Genomic DNA, 16,844 nt, shown 5'->3' with positions numbered 1-16,844 from the left:
CATGATCCAGGAGTGGGTCATTGGGACGGCGTAAGATGGATTTTGAGGTATATTCGAGGTACTCTTAATGTTGGTTTAGTTTTTGAGCGGGACACTAGAGGTGGACAGTTGTGCATTGACTATGTTGATTCGGATTATGCTGGTGATTTGGATAAGCATCGGTCTATAACGGGATATGTGTTTACTTTGACCCATGTGCCAGTGTGTTGTAGATGCATCTTACAGTATATGGTGGCTTCGTTGATGATAGAGGCAGAGTATATGGCAATTACGGAGGCTGACAAGGAGACTATTTGGCTTCAGGGACTTTTGGAGGAACTTGGTATATAGCAGTGGTCCATCACTCTTTATTGTGATAGGATGAGTGTTATCTATTTGGCGAAGAATCAGGTTTTTCATGCGAAGACGAAGCACACCGACGTGCGTTATCACTTTATTCGAGATGTTCTTAAAGATGACGATGTGAAAATTGTAAAGGTCCACAAGAAGGATAATCCGACGGATATGCTCACTAAGGTAATTCCGAGTAACAAGTTTGATAATTGTCGAAACTTATTACACATTCGTGATTCTTAAGGCCGTTGATGACCATTTGGATGAACTATGAGCGGCTTGATCCCTTGGGAGAGGGGGTACGTAGGTAACCACATTGGTGTAGCCAAGTTTGGAGAAATGACGCAATGATGCTCTTTGTTTGGTGTTGGCTCAATTTTGGGAAAACTTCACCGAGGTAGAGAATTGAAGAGAAACAACAATCAGGAAAATTACAGGATAACAGATTTTGTTTCTGTCCGATCGACCGCTGCAACATGTACGGTCGATCGGAAACGTGCACAAGATAGGGATGAGTTTCTAACCACGACCGGTCGACCGCGACGGTCGACCGCTAAACCCTGTAATTGATTTTTGGTTTTTGTCGTTTGTCACAGTCGACCGCGACTTTGTCGATGGTCGACCACTAATCGGGTTTGGGCTTGGGCTTTGTTTACTGTTTGCTTTGGGATTATGTTTTGGTATATATTGAAACACGGTTTTCTAGGGTTCCTAATCAGGGATTAGAGAGTGTTCTGAACATATTAAGAGGGAGAATTTATGAGCAAGTTGAGAGATCTTTTGGTTGGTTTAGTTTGAGTATTTGAGAGATTTGTTACCTTTTGTACTTCTATTGATTTAGTGGAATCTCCTCATCCTCTCCCCGTGGACGTATGCAAATTGCCAAACCACGTATATTTCTGTGTTTATGATTAGTTTGTCGCATTTTGGATTGGATTGCACTCGTGTTTGGTTTGTTAATCTTCTCTCGTGCCTCAAGAACTCGTTTGGTGTGCGAGCACGCTTCCGCAAAGGCACTCAACATGCATATGTTGTGCAAACATAAGATAACTCAAAGAGAGAGAGAGAGAGAGAGAGAGAGAGAGAGAGAGAGAGAGATTTGAGGAATGCATATGATGTGCAAACATAAGATAATTGACCATAGAGAAGGGTTAAGTTGTCAATGAGGGTTGTTTGTAAAGTCTCAGGCATACTCCCTCAAAGCAAGCCAACGACAACATTGTTGAATAAAATTAATCACATGCACAAGATTGAAAAGACTTGTAAAGCATGATGTACTTTTGTAAGCCCATTTCACTTCCACAGGCAAAATGAAGTGAACTTGCCGTAACATGCAACCAAACTACGCAGGCAATGCATTTTTCATTTACCCATTGCTCACAGTCGGACTCAATCCACATCGAGAACTCAAGAATCAAGATGTTCAATGACCGGGTCATCCGACATCAATCTAGCTGTTTCTCTCTCCTTCCTCCGACACAAATATCCACCGGTTACAGTACTCCAAATGACACAACCCAATCAGCATCTCTTGGACAATCCTATTTAACATGATGATAACCCACGAACACATGAAAACTCTCTGGTTTAGTAGAAATCCCTCGAAAATGTATGACACAAAGTTTCTACATCACCGGGTTCCGAGAAATCCCGCTACGCACCATCTCATCAAGAGACTCTGTAGCTTTATTAAGCTTACTAAGTTCGTGCAAGCCACTAATAATGTTCACACACAACAAACATTCGACTTCATCTCATTCTATCCAAAACCACCGAAGCCTCAGAATATCCTCATCCATCCCATCAACTAAGCCCATCAGCTTCTCTAGCCTTCCTCCTCTAGACAAACCATCACTCTCCTGCCCATTTCATCAAACACCTTCCATACCTCATTGGAATGATTGACTCTACATAACCCATTTGTAGAGCTCACAAATGTAACTACGATCTGATCAATTTGTCTCTTACTCTATTGATTTAACAACTAAGATCATTCCTCTTTTTTATAAAAAAAAAACTCATCCATCAAAGTCGCATAACTAGACCCCTCACGTGGTCATCTAGATAGTTGGGAGATTCTAATATGGCTCCATATTGGTTTTGATTTGGCCTGAGTACTAAAAAATTATTATTATATATTTTGATAATCCAGTGCCGAATCAAACCAAAATTGTGGGAGCCGTATCAGAACTTTTCAACAAGTCGGATCACAGTTGAAGTGTGGGATATCCGCACTCTGCTTACAAGGAGCGCTCAACTGTATTCCAAAGTCTTCTTATTATTCGCACAAGACTTTCTAGTGGGCAGAATGTAGGAGAGGAGAAACCGGAATTCTTTAATCTCGCTATAGTTTTTTCGAGCTAGCATGAATGTTCCAATTGAAAATAGTTTCCGGATTCGGACTCGGGTCGGGCCTAACTTGTAGCGTTGGATCCCGTTCATAGTTTTGTTGTGAGCACAAGTTACTGGGAAAGATAAGCTGGAAGGGGAAATTTTTTTAAGCAGGCCCTTTTTAAAACATTATTAGCAAAATCAATCTATTTTTGACATAATTAGCAAAATCGATATGGCCAAAAGAGGTCGACTTTGCAAAAATGATACTTTGAAATACATATGATTACTAGTCTCATGTATTTAGTGGTGCCTAATTACACCCTAATAAAATTTAATTAGTCTCTTGAAATTTTTTGAACCTCAATTAGTATGTGATTAGCCAACACCACTTACATGAGACTACTCGTTCCATGCATTTTAAAAACTATACTTTGCAAAATCGATCAAAGATGAGAGGTTAATTTTGCTAATTAAACGTAAAAAAGATTGATTTTGCTAATAAAGTTTTAAAAACAGTCTTCTCCACAAAAAATCCCTAAACCAAAAGCTACTGGATGTTTGTTGGATGGCACGCGAAAGACTGTCGATTTATTTTTACCGTGATGGTCAACAAAGCAAATAAAAAGTAAAAATTCTGAGAAAATTTAGGGTATCAAGAATTAAACTTTTTCCCCGGGGGTCTATTTGCACTCTTGAATTTTGACCTGTACCCCAATGCTACTATAGAAATTTGACCTTAGTTCCTCACCTTTTATTAGATTCCTCAGAGCAAAGAAAATAGCTAGCATGTGTTTGAAAAGTCAATACTTTTTCTACATTTTATGACTAAAAGAAAAGGTTTTTTTTGTATCTCACCAAAACCTATAAATATTCTCCAAGTCATAGTGAGTGCGAGAAATTAATTTTCTGTTTTTGTTAAAGAATAATTACCATAAAAGATGTAACTGTCCTAATTCGCTTTTCCCTTGAAAAAAAGGTTGCAGTGAAACTTGAACTTGGTAAAGCTTCAAAATATTTTTTAGTAATGAGCTTAGTGCAGATGGTATGGTATTTTTCATTATAGAAAATATGCAACTAAACCTTTTTGCACCTTGGTTGTGCTTTTTATTCACAGATTAAAAAAAAAAAAAAACAGGACTAACCAGGTTGACGCAGTTTTGAGTGTAGAGTATTTTTTTTCTTAGAGGTTTTGCCTCCAAAGTTACAGTGAGGATTAAAAATTATAATTATAGTTTTAAACTTCAACCTATTTAAAAACGTAAGATAATAAATATATTTTTTAAAGTAACTATTAATTATTTCATTTTCCCCCTCTTCGTAGATACTTCATAATAATATTATTTTACTGTTCCAAACTGTTCAGAATATGAATAACCTGACTAAGTTTAATTTAACTTCTTTTTGTTGATATTTAAGAATTTCAATTCATTTTCGACCAATTTACAATTCTAGAAACAAGGGGTCAAGCTAGCAATGAGATATGTATACCCGATTATGGAAATATCAAAGTGTTGCCATGTAATAGCTTGCTGTTAAATTAAATGCATCCGAAACACTTCCAAACCATGTTTTGATAAAAAAAAAATTCATGACATTCATCTTAAAAATGGATGATACTTTTGAGTATTTGTCTGTAAATAACACAATTTTTAATTTGTTTGATTTGAAGTATTATTCTAATCCAGACAGTATTTATATTTCCTTTCTCTAAGCACATTATAAACTATAAAAAAAATAACAAGTGATATGCGATTCTAATTATGGTGATGAGATCAGTCTAATCATCACCGTCCATTTTAAATTTGCACATCATGAAGTCTGAAGTAGGTAAAAGTTTATATAGTTTGAAAATTATAACTACTATATTAACTATTGCAAAACAAGTGATTTTAAATCTGTCGGTAATCTTAACATGATCAGACCAATTTGATCCACTTTTTAAAACACCCCTGAAAAAAAACAAACTTACATTATCTACTGTCGGCGGTACGTAGGAACATGAACGATATCAACCGTTGATCTGAATATTCTCGTGTATATTATTACTGTATAAAATAAATATTAAGTTCATCAGCTTATATTAATTATTAACACCTAGATAAGTATAAAAGACAAACGACCACAGGAAAACAAATATAAAAGCAACGTGTTCCGTGCGGGTCTATTCTTAGCCGCACCAAAAACTTGACCTCCACTTTTAAGAACGAAATGGGTCCCACGACCGAGCGGGTCAAATTTCAGGTGAGAGAAGTCGGGTGCTCGTGCCTGAAGCGCAACATCAGTTGACCGGGGGCGGATTTAAAAGCTGTGGTACAATTTCGAGTCACGTTAATTCGGGTGCCGTTGCGTTCAGCGAGAGCGGGCCCCACTCCCCCCTGGTCACGAACAAGAACGTCTCAACTCATTCCTTCCTTCTTCGGATCCAAATTCTTCCACAAACCCGATGAACAAGGGGGCCTCTTATTAATACCCCCAACCCCCGTTCGTACACAAGTTTTTTGTACACCGCACCCCAATTAAACCCCCCCCACAAAAAAAATCAAAAAAAAAAAAAAAAAAATCCGAAGAAATTTTTTCGATTCGTGCATCCTCTCTCTCTCTCTCTCTCTCACTCTCCCTATTTACATTCTTTCTCCTTTTTTCCTCAAATAATTAAATCTCCACGCCTATTACATCAAGAAAACGTTTTCTTTTTTATTTTTGTTATTATTTCTCTTTTTAAGATGGAAGCGATCCTATTCTGCTTTTCTCTTGGTTTGTTTTTGTTCGCTCTCCTCTTGATCAAACCCGATCCCCAACCCAAATCCCAATCCAGTTCCAAATCAAACCAACTCCCTTTTCCTCCCCTCGTTATTATTTTTATTCTTCTTCTTATCATCATTATTTTAATTCCAAGTCTTTTACTGCCCATCTCTCTTCTACACGATTTGTTCCTCTTGCTGTTCTTATTGTTCTTCGCCAAATCTCACCGCTCATCTTTTTCCTCCCCCTCTTTTTTTTTTCTCTTCCTTTTATCGATTTATTTATTTATTTTATTTTTCTCTTCTACGCTAATCCGTTGTTATTATAAATAAATGCGAGATGAGGAATTTTTCTGCCCATTCGTTTTCTTTCGTCCAGGAAAAAAGTTGCCCTAGTTTTTTCTTCTCCTCTTTCCCCTTTCGCTTGATCTAGGGTTAGGGTTAGGGTCTCGACCGGGGATCGGAGATGGAGGTCTCCGCCGGAGGAGAGGAGAAGCCGCCGCGGGAGGCGTGGAAGAAGACGCCGGAGAGCGGCGGAGAGATCAGCAACGCTAATAACAACGGCGGGAGCAACGGCGAGAAGCCTAAGAGGAAGATGAAGAGCCCGTATCAGTTGGAAGTTCTTGAGCAGACTTATGCGGGTTTGTTTCCTTTGTTTTTCTAGGGTTTGTTGTTCCCCCCCTCAATAAACTTGGATTTTTGGTTATTTTTTTATTTGATTTTGGTCAGTGGAGACTTACCCTTCGGAGGCTTTGAGAGCGGAGTTATCAGCAAAGATTGGGCTCTCTGATCGGCAACTGCAGATGTGGTTCTGTCACCGGCGGCTTAAAGATCGGAAATTTCCGCCAGCGAAGAGGGCGAGAAAGGAAGAAGAACCACTGCCACCTCAGCCAGTTGGGCCCTCAGCTGATATAATGATGGCGGGTTCTGGCAGTCCATACTTGAGCAGTGGGGAGCCGAGGCGTGGAGTGGGGAGGGCGGTATCGAGGGTTGGGCCAGAGATGGGGATAGGGAAGAGGTACTATGAGCATTCGCCTATGCTCGCACCGCCTCCAATGCCGCCACCTCAGCTCTCGGTGGGAGAACTTAGGGTCATTGCATCGGTAGAGGCTCAGTTAGGCGAACCATTGAGAGAGGACGGGCCGATACTTGGGGTGGAGTTTGATCCCTTGCCTCCTGGGGCATTTGGGGCGCCCATAGGTATTGCTTTTTATTACCATAGTTATGCTGTCATTTTGATGGAAACTACATCTTTGCATCTCCGAAGGTTTTAAGTTGCTTGCTGATATTGGAGATTAGTTATGTGATTGTAATACTCTTGGCATTTTATTTTATTCTGGTTAGAACTCTTTTTCTTTCTTCTACAATGATATGACCTATTGCTTCTATGAAGTGATACGTTGATTATTGTGATTGGCGAATGATGGATGAAATAATTTGTTCATGTTAGAAGAAGCGAAAAGCTTGCACTCAGTGAGGCTAGCATGGTTAGCATTTAGCAACTTAGTGAGTGAAACAGTATGGTAATACACAGCAAGGATTTGAGAGGTCTTTGGTAACTATGCTTGAACGTTTTGTACTACTGATTGTAGGTGGATGAGAACATTATAGGTTCAAATAAATAAGCTTTTCTGGAAGAAAACTGGGTTTAGAAGATGTAAACTATAGTATCCTTTTTAGCAGATTTAAAATATGAGAAAAAATAATGTTGAATAAGAAATCATTTAACTAACACCAAAATGAAATCATTTAATTTAACTAACACCAAAAAGTTAGTTTAAGGGTTTGCTGAGATGTTTTCAGCGTTTGTCCTTTACAAGCTAATAACCTCTCCTTGAATATGATAATTTGGTAATAGCTGTTGGCTGTTGGTACACGCATGCACACACAGACACATATGCACCCATGGATGCAGACATGTCCCTCTTCTATCTTTATTTTTTTATAGGTTTTATTTGCAATAAAGTGTTCATTCTGAATTGTTTTTGCGTTCCTGGGCTTCTAATGCTATCCTCATTGGATTTGGAAATGACTTATGGATAATTGATCATATAAATTTAAACAAATCCACACGTAGTGTATATTCATCATGAACACACCCTAAAATAAAATAAAATAAAAAGGAAATTCTTGAAAGCTAAATCTAACATTTGGGTGCTTCTGCATGTTATTTACAATACCTTGCTGGTGATAATTCTTAAAGTCCCTTCCAATGGACCATCACGCCAATGTGGTGAGGGTTGAGGCTTATGGTTTTATTTACTAGCATGCCTCTACTGGTAGAGCCTCCTTTTCATAGATTGAAACTCGGACCATTTAATGCGAGCTAATCCTTTATGATTATGCTCCTTATTTTGACCCATCTCCTACACCTTCCTTTTCCTATGTGTTCTGGTAATTCTACCTATCAAAGAATGTTTTCTGCTGACTCATTTTTCCTCTATTGAAACAGCTGTGACGCCGCATCAGCAGCCGCCAATGCGTCCGTACAATGGCAAGATGTTCGAGAGGCATGAAGCCAAGGCAATTAAGGTGATGTTTTTCGCCTTTTATTTTGTACATCCTTTTCTGCTGTTTTCTGGTTTGAAATTTTGATCACTAAACTGTAAATTCGTGCTGCATGATAATGATTTCATCTTAGTTGCTTCTGTAGTAATTGATGGTGACTATATGCATTGCTTAGCAATTTTCTGAATGGAATTTTGATATTCACATACTTCTGCGTTGTTTGCAGACATCAACTTTCTTGCCCACCATGGATCACTGTTATGTGCCTGGTTCTTCAAGTGGAAAGAGAAAAGCATCTGGTGGAAATGCTCATGTAGTTCATCCTCAGGCTAGTTCGAGAGCGTTGCATGAATATCAGTTTCTTCCTGAGCAGCCAAGCATAAGATCGGAAGCATATGAAAGGATGCCCCAGAGTCACTATTATGATTCGGCAGTGGTTACTCCAAATACACGAGTTTCATCTTTGCCAGTTGGAGGTCAATATTTGCACGGAAATGAGCATGTGGCTCCTACTTACACTTTTCAAGGTCAGTTGCCGCAACAAGGCCGGCCGCAAGCTTTCTCTTCTGGGCAACTGGAGTATGAAAATGCTCAACAGAATCACTCTTTTGCAAACAGTCCATCTGATGCGCAATTTGGTGTGCACCAAGGCCTTGGATCAGAAAATCCATACTTATCCTCAGATAGGAGGATATTCCATGATGATGATCCTACTCGATTGGAGAGGAAGCGGAAGGTATGCTAAATCCATAAAATCTCTCTCTCTCTCTCTCTCTCTCTCTCTCTCTCTCTCTCTCTCTTTGGAGCCAATGTTTACTGGTATTTCAGCTTGAGCAGAGTGAGGAAGCGAGAATTCAAAAGGAAGTTGAAGCTCATGAGAAGCGGATTAGGAAGGAGCTTGAAAAGCAAGACATTTTAAGAAGAAAGGTTTTGTTTTGTTTGCTTAAAAGATTTTGAATCTGAACTGTGTCAACTGCGGACCTAATTGAGTTAGTACCTGCAGAGAGAAGAACAGATGCGGAAGGAAATGGAGAGACATGATCGAGAAAGAAGAAAAGAAGAAGAGAGAATGTTGCGTGAAAAGCAACGTGAGGAGGAGAGGATCCAACGGGAACAAAGGCGCGAGCTTGAACGGAGAGAGAAGTTCTTGCAAAAAGAAACTCGGAGGGTAAGTCTTACTGTCACAGGCTTTTGAAAATTACAAGTTCAGTTAAGAACATCACACTTTTCTTGTGTGTTTGTTATCAGGCCGAGAAGATGAGGCAGAAGGAAGAACTGCGTAGAGAGAAGGAAGCAGCAAGACTTAAAGCTGCAAACGATAGAGCTACGGCTCGTAGAATTGCTAGGGAATATATGGAGCTTATTGAGGATGAACGCTTAGAACTTATGGAATTGGCTGCATCAAGTAAAGGGTTATCCTCAATAGTTGCTTTAGACGGCGAAACTTTGCAGCAGCTTGATTCGTTCAGAGGTTTGTTCATCTTAACATATTCCTGCAACCACAGTTTACCATTTTTAATTGCAACTTGATGTTCTATGGTTGTACATGTACAATTGTCTGCATGCATCTCAGCATGTACCTTTTTTTTGCTGCTTCTGCCTATATAACCCATAAATTTGACTAGTAACATTTGTTTTCTGCACTGAAGAATGATTGATCTAATAGATATTACCTCATGTAGTCACCAATAAGTGGAATGACTTTTCTACTAAATATCTGTTCTGATATACTTTATTTTGCTTCAGATATGTTGAATGCATTTCCTCCAAAGTCCGTACAATTGAAACATCCTTTTACAACTCTGCCTTGGGCCAGATCTGATGAGAATGTTGCAAACTTTCTTATGGTACTTCTTTATTTCATCATATTTAGTTTCTTCTTTAATAATTTGTTCGTGCATTATCTATTTAATACTCTTGTGAGGGCTTCGTATAATGAACTAACCTCTCAAGCATTAATGAGCATCCCTCGCCACATTTCTTTTATGATTGATCCTTCTTACCTTACATCTGCCTTCTTTTGAAGTATCATTTAATTGAACTTTGATCAGGTTTTCTATAATAGTAACTGTTATGCTATAAATTTCCTTGTTTTGTTGACATGCCTAATATATATTTGGACTCCTTTCTATTTTGAATTTCAGGTTTGGAAGTTTTTAGTTACTTTCACCGATGTCCTTGGGCTCTGTACATTCACGATAGATGAGTTTCTTCAGTCACTTCATGATTATGTAAGTTATCTGTATTGTTGCTTGTATTTAGATGCTTTAGTGTTATTGTTTTTGGACAAGGGCAGTAAATGATGTTTCACAGGGGGAACAATTTATACCCTTTGGTTCTTCAAGACAGCGACATTAACTACACCTTTCCAGAAAAATAATTTTTTCTTACTTTTACTGCTCACATACTTTTCTAATTTCACAAGTTTTTGTTGTTTTCTTCTCCTTAAATCTGTGGGAACAAAATTAGTTCTGAAAAATGATAATATTCATTGAAAATATACATTATCAACCTTAATAATCGTACTCTGCATATGCTGGCTGACCAAATCAATGCTGGACTATGCTTTTTCTGCACCTGGTTGTTCTGCATACCCTGCCTTGCTAGTTGCTTCATATTGATTTAGCCTCGTATCTCTGCAGGATTCAAAATTATTGGGAGAAATACATGTTGCTCTGCTGAAGTCGATCATTAAAGATATAGAGGATGTTGCAAGGACCCCTGCCATGGCATATGGGTATAATCAAAATAGTGCCGCTAATCCTGGAGGCGGTCATCCTCAAATAATTGAAGGGGTGTGTCCTTTTGTACACTCTTGCACCCTTTGTTAGTTATAACTAGTTCCTGCTGGTCTCACATGATGGTTTGTCTGCTCTAAATTGTGCAAATTTGTACTAGGCATATGCTTGGGGTTTTGATATTCGCAGCTGGCAACGTCACTTGAATTTTCTGTCTTGGCCTGAGATATTACGGCAATTTGCTATATCAGCTGGATTTGGACCTCAGTTAAAGAAAAGAAGAGTTGAGCTTCCGTATCTACATGACGACGATGAGGTATTTATCACTGTTCCTTAATAATGAATAGTTTTATTTATGCATCATTCTTATTTATATGAGTTTTGTTTTTCCCATGGCTTTTGTTGTTACTAAATGTTGTCTAGTTGTAGCACAAAGTTTTCCTTTCCATTTCTTCAATTATTTAAATAAATAAGGAAATATATAATAAAGTCAGAGATTCGATACATGAACCTGAAGTTTATATTTTCAGTTTAGTTGTTGTGAATAAGACACCCCTCTTGGCACTGGTAGGTTTTCAAAATTCAGCGTCTTAGTTTTCTTTTTCCACTTTCTTTGTCCATTTATTAAACATTTTTGTATTGTTTGAGTCAAAGAGAAACATTTGTGAAGTTCTCAGTTTACTTCTAGTTTAGGGATTTGATGGTATAACTTTATCGTTATTAAGTAATGATGACTTGCTAACATTGTGAAGGGTAATGATGGTGAAGATGTAATATCTACTTTACGGAATGGTGCAGCAGCTGAAAATGCAGTTGCTCTAATGCATGAAAAGGGTTACTCACATCGACGTAGATCACGGCATCGATTAACTCCTGGAACGGTCAAGTTTGCTGCATTTCATGTTCTTTCTCTTGAGGGGAGCAAAGGATTGACAATTTTAGAAGTTGCTGAGAAGATTCAGGTATACCTGCATTAAGTAGCATCATTTTTTCATCTTGGATCTTGTTTGACATTTTCCTAAATCCCTTACTTCTCAGAAATCTGGATTGAGAGATCTCACGACAAGCAAGACACCAGAAGCATCTATTGCTGCTGCTTTGTCCAGAGATACCAAACTTTTTGAAAGAACAGCTCCTTCAACATATTGCGTTCGGTCCCCTTTCAGGAAAGATCCTGCCGATGCTGATGCTATATTATCAGCTGCACGGGAGAAAATACAGGTATTTCAAAATGGTATTTCTGACTCAGAGGGTGAAAAGGATGCAGATGATGCAGATGAAGCTGAAAGAGATGAAGATTCTGAATGTGATGGGGCTGACGATCCCGAAGTTGACGATACAAATACTGTTGAAAATTTGAGTAAGGATGTTCACAGTTCCATGCAGTTAAAAGATTCTAATACACCAGCTGCATTAGAAAATGTGAAGTCTGAAATGCTATGTGATGAGGTTGAGGCAACGCCGCGGAGCAGTTTGATGAACATGGCCAAAAGTTCTTCAGCACATCCATCAGGAAACTTCAGTTTGATGTGTGCTTTGGATTCACCCCAGCCAGCCAGTACTGAACCAAGTTGTCAAGCAATCACTGCTGATGTCGAGGACACAGTAATTGATGAAAGCAACATTGGTGCACTTTGGGTTCTACATTTAATGGAAGGTGATTATTCTGATTTACCTGTTGAGGAGCGCCTTAATGCCCTTGTTGCTTTGATCGATGTGGCTATTGAAGGAAACTCCATGAGGGTTATTTTGGAGGTAATGATTCGCTTTGGCCCATTTCATGTTTCTTTGAAGTCATTTAATGTTCACAGTTTATCATCTGATGTTTGTCTTGCAGGAGCGTTTGGAAGCAGCAAGTGTTCTGAAGAAGCAAATGTGGGCAGATGCACAACTGGATAAAAGGCGTTTCAAAGAAGAATACATGAGCAGAGTACAATATTCTTCCATTCTGGGCTCTAAGGCTGATACTTCCCAAATGAATGTTGCAGAAGGAAGTCAGACCCCACCTGACATTATCAATAGCAAGGATATAGATGGGAATCCAGTCCTGGATGGCAATGACCAATTTCTTGACCCACAATGCCAAAATAATGTCAATAATATGTCTGAGAGGAGTTCAATAGGACAAGATTTCTCTACAAATCCAGATGCTCTTTCTGTTCAGCAATATGGATATGTTGCAGAAAAGTCTCGGTCACAGTTAAAATCATACATTGGCCACAAAGCTGAACAACATTATGAATATAGGTCTTTACCCTTGGGTCAAGACCGCAGGCGTAATAGATATTGGGTATTTTCGACATCTGCTTCTCCTAATGAGATAGGCGCTGGAAGAATCTTTGTTGAATCAAAAGATGGCTTGTGGAGACTCATTGATACAGAGGAGGTAGCTAATTTGTGAACTTCTTTAATTGAGGCCTATATATTTTATAAGCTTGTTAATTTTGAGCATCTGAAGTATTATGAACATATTTATGTGTAGAGTCTACTGACAGTCAAGTACACTAGTTTTGACGAAATGTAGTCTTTTGATAGTCGATCTGTTTCTCAAAGAAGGTTCATTACTTGCTGTTATATTTTAGTACATGACTCAAGTGTATGGTGATGCAATGACAGTTTGCTTATATAAGACGCATGTACAAACTTCTAGGTGTCTAATCAATGTTAAATTTGTCTGGATAGTGGTGAATCTAATTAGTCTTCATTACTTATAGGCAGTTACTTCTCAATTGTCCTACTACATTTGGGTTGAACTTTTTCCAGTTTCCTTGGTAGTTTCCTTCACATGCTTTACATTTGAGGTATTCTTTTTAACATACTGGGTTTTGATGAAGGATTGAACAAGTATGTGTTGGCATACCACGGAGTTTTAACTAGTTGACTGTGGATTCAATATAGAATGTAGTTATCCGAATATGTTTTTTATAATCAAATGATCCTCTGCTAGACCCGATTTTAGACATATAATTACAGCTATTTGTTTGTCTGAATTTCTAGCTTATGTTGATTGGTAATCCTTATAAATGATGCTTACTTGTGTTGTCTCTAAGTAACTTTAAATCATTATGCAGGCGTTTGATGCTCTTCTAGCTGCTCTAGATACACGGGGAGCTAGGGAATCACATTTACACTCAATGATGCAAAGAATTGAGCCGGCTTTTAAAGAGGCAATTAGAAGGAACAAAAAGCATGCAAGCTCAGTGAAGCTGGATGGATGTGTTGTCAAAACAGAAACAGGGGCTTTGGATATGACATCAAGTCCCAATTGCCAGAAAGGAATCAGCAGTCCCAGCAGCATACTTTCCAGTCTTTCTTCTGATTCGGCGGAGTCCTTGGCACCGTTCCAAATTGAATCTGGAAGAAACAAGATGGAGAGAAATGACATCTTAAGTAGATACAAGGTTTTCCTTAGATGGATGTGGAAACAATATTATAGTCCCTCTACATTATGTGCCATGAAATATGGGAAGAGCAGATGTCCAGAGCTTCTGCAAGTTTGCCACTTATGCTACAACTGTCACTTCACGGAGGAGAGGCATTGTCCTTCCTGCCACAGGACATTCAAGCCCATGTATAATGTAGATGCAAAATTTTCAGAACATGTATCTCATTGTGAAGACAAGCAAAAAATGGATCCTGATTGGATATATGAAGTGTCAGATTCTCTTCCTTCCATTGGATTGCAATTACTCAAGGCACAGTTATCCCTAATGGAGGTGTGGAATTAGTCATTGTCAATGCCTCAGATTGAAGTTTCTTGGGTTTTTTTCCATTATGTGATGTTAAATTTCCTTTTTGCAGGCCTCAATTCCTGCAGAAGCTCTTCAATCATTCTGGACAGATGGTTATCGAAAATCTTGGGGTGTGAAGCTGCATTCTTCAACATCTGCTGAAGATCTTTTACAGGTCTGTATTGCATTGTTTTCTAATATACATAAGGAACCACTATCTGTTTCTTATGTTAACATTACATTTAATAGGCTCAGCTTTTATTGATATATTTAAAGGCAACGACAAGAATAGTACAATATTTTATCTCATTTTTTTTGGAGTTGGCTCAGCTAGTTCTTAATCTCGGAAAGAGTAGACTATAACTGCATACAAAGTGAGCCTGTTGCTTCATTCTTCAGATTACTTGGATGTGTGACCATGAGATTACTTGGGACACAACTTGAGCTCTTTTTTTTTTTGATAATTTTCAAAACCATAAGACATAAGTGAAAAGCATAAAAGCAGTTGAAGTGCAATGATAGCCTTAATAAGATAAAAGCTATGTTGCATGGGTACTTCTATTTGGAGCTGTACCCGTGTCATACCCGTACCTAACACTAAAACATCAGTGGACACTCATATTTGCATTCCTTATTCAAATGTGTACTCAATTATATAATACATGTTTTAAGTTAACACACTCATCATATACTCCTTGGACGCACATTTTGCACTTCACATGCAATTCTTGAAACTCCTTGGACATAAGTTAGGTTTGTTTCAGCTACACCCATTTCAAAACTATGATTATAAAGTGTCTTTTGGATGTCAAGTTAAAAAACGTGCACTTTTCTAATTTATAGATCTATATTATAAAAGAAATATAGAAATATTATAGGAATTTTATTTCATAGCAAGTGAAATGAAAAAATAATATTGATGTCATGTAAATTGTTATTATATCTAGATGCATGTGTAGTCATGTCCCTGTACCCTACATTTTACAAATTGTTGTGTCTTTTACCAGCACCCATACTCACACCCCTACCCCTACCTGTGTAACTGAGGATAAAAGTAATGGAGATGAAAAAATATAATAGGAAGTTTTTGTAATTGAAACGAAAGGAAATTACGTTCTTGCAACTGAAGTAAGTATGTTCCCAAGCAATCTCTGACTTTATTAACTGTAGAAAAGATTCATGAAGAATGTTATCAATGAGGACTAATTATTAGCTATATCAATAGCATAATGGAAAATTACTATGAATATCAACCTTCATGCTTTTGATTTGCGCTTGTAATCTAATTTTCACGTTTGACATATTTCACATTTGAAAAAACACATGTTGGTAGCAAGGCATGTTTTGCCTTGGTTAAGCAACACTTCTACTTGATATTTGATGCAAATGTGCAATGGTTGACTCATCAGGCAATGCTGTTTTAGAGATTTAGAGTTGGTTGCAATAAAGCCAAAAAAACTTTATGGGTGATATTGTACTAGACAAGTTCCACTTAGATGTCATCAACAGTTCCAGAGGTAGACTTGGTCCAGGGGACACCGTACACGTTTTTGTTACTATTGTTGATTTTGGAGTTAGATGGTTTTGTGAATGTGGCATTTTAAGAAAAGGTTCTCTTAGATCTATACCTTTTGGAGGTTGCATAATGTAGGTACCTTAGTTTTTCCATAGTTTGAACTATATTACATTGAGTGACTTTGGAGACTTTCTATTCTGATAGAATTGTGATGTTCCATGTAAATCAATTAGTTGCTGCTGCTACTATTCTTGATTTTGGTGTCAAATGGTTTTGTCAAGACATTTTAAGATAAGGATCCCTTATATTTATCACTGTTGGAGATTTTATACTGTAGGTAGCTTTAGTTTGCCATAGTTTGTGTATTACAATGAGGGCTCAGGAGACTTTTCTGCTAAAATTGTTAAGTTCCCTGTAACACCAATTAGTTACAGTTTATTAGATGTTCCGTGATAATTTGCTTAATCTGTGACTAGCCGATGGCATCAGATTTCTAACTGACACACAACTTGTAACTGGTTTTTTCCATAGCCACTCTTAGCTGGGACAAACTTATAATTTTATGATAGTTGCTTGAGGATTACATAATCACAGGTATCACACTATCACCTACTTATAATTTTATGCTAGTTGCTTGAGGAGTACATAATCGCAGGTATTGAGTGATAGCATAACATGTCCCATTGAATGTGAATATTTTGGCTTTAGTGAAGCATAGCGTTTTCTGTTCCTTCCCTGCTATTTTACTTCTCTGATATATCCGCTGATAGTATATATGATCATTTTCTTTTCATGCTTTAGATTGCCAGAAGGATAGTTTACCAGAGCTGATTTAGTGGAGATTATTTATCTTTATTATATTTATTTTGTACTAATTCAAATGATGAATATTCACCTGGGTTTTCATTCAACTTAGTGCATAGGTCTGTCTTGTTACACATCC

At 37.9% G+C, this 16,844-nt stretch overlaps 1 protein-coding gene across 2 annotated transcripts in view; it reads left to right on the top strand.

Moving 5' to 3' along the window:
• Positions 5,292–16,844, top strand: part of LOC109843963 (homeobox-DDT domain protein RLT2) — a 15,488-nt gene continuing 3,935 nt past the window's right edge. Inside the window, exons 1-16 of one of the 2 annotated variants that reach the window (XM_020412961.1) lie at positions 5,292–6,049; positions 6,138–6,608; positions 7,861–7,940; positions 8,143–8,652; positions 8,754–8,843; positions 8,920–9,084; positions 9,165–9,387; positions 9,663–9,763; positions 10,061–10,147; positions 10,559–10,711; positions 10,815–10,970; positions 11,407–11,616; positions 11,693–12,409; positions 12,492–13,040; positions 13,726–14,370; positions 14,456–14,560. In XM_020412961.1, coding sequence (XP_020268550.1) covers positions 5,875–6,049; positions 6,138–6,608; positions 7,861–7,940; positions 8,143–8,652; positions 8,754–8,843; positions 8,920–9,084; positions 9,165–9,387; positions 9,663–9,763; positions 10,061–10,147; positions 10,559–10,711; positions 10,815–10,970; positions 11,407–11,616; positions 11,693–12,409; positions 12,492–13,040; positions 13,726–14,370; positions 14,456–14,560 — 4,437 coding nt within the window. In that variant the 5' untranslated portion in view covers positions 5,292–5,874. Of the gene's footprint in view, positions 6,050–6,137; positions 6,609–7,860; positions 7,941–8,142; positions 8,653–8,744; positions 8,844–8,919; positions 9,085–9,164; positions 9,388–9,662; positions 9,764–10,060; positions 10,148–10,558; positions 10,712–10,814; positions 10,971–11,406; positions 11,617–11,692; positions 12,410–12,491; positions 13,041–13,725; positions 14,371–14,455; positions 14,561–16,844 lie in introns of both variants that reach the window. The other variant, XM_020412960.1, reaches the window with a different exon arrangement.

This window comes from Asparagus officinalis, chromosome 5, assembly GCF_001876935.1.
Source record: "Asparagus officinalis chromosome 5, Aspof.V1, whole genome shotgun sequence".
Lineage (NCBI taxonomy): Eukaryota > Viridiplantae > Streptophyta > Magnoliopsida > Asparagales > Asparagaceae > Asparagus > Asparagus officinalis.
The sequence above is the reverse complement of the archived record's forward strand: the minus strand, read 5'-3'. Positions and strand labels throughout refer to the sequence as shown.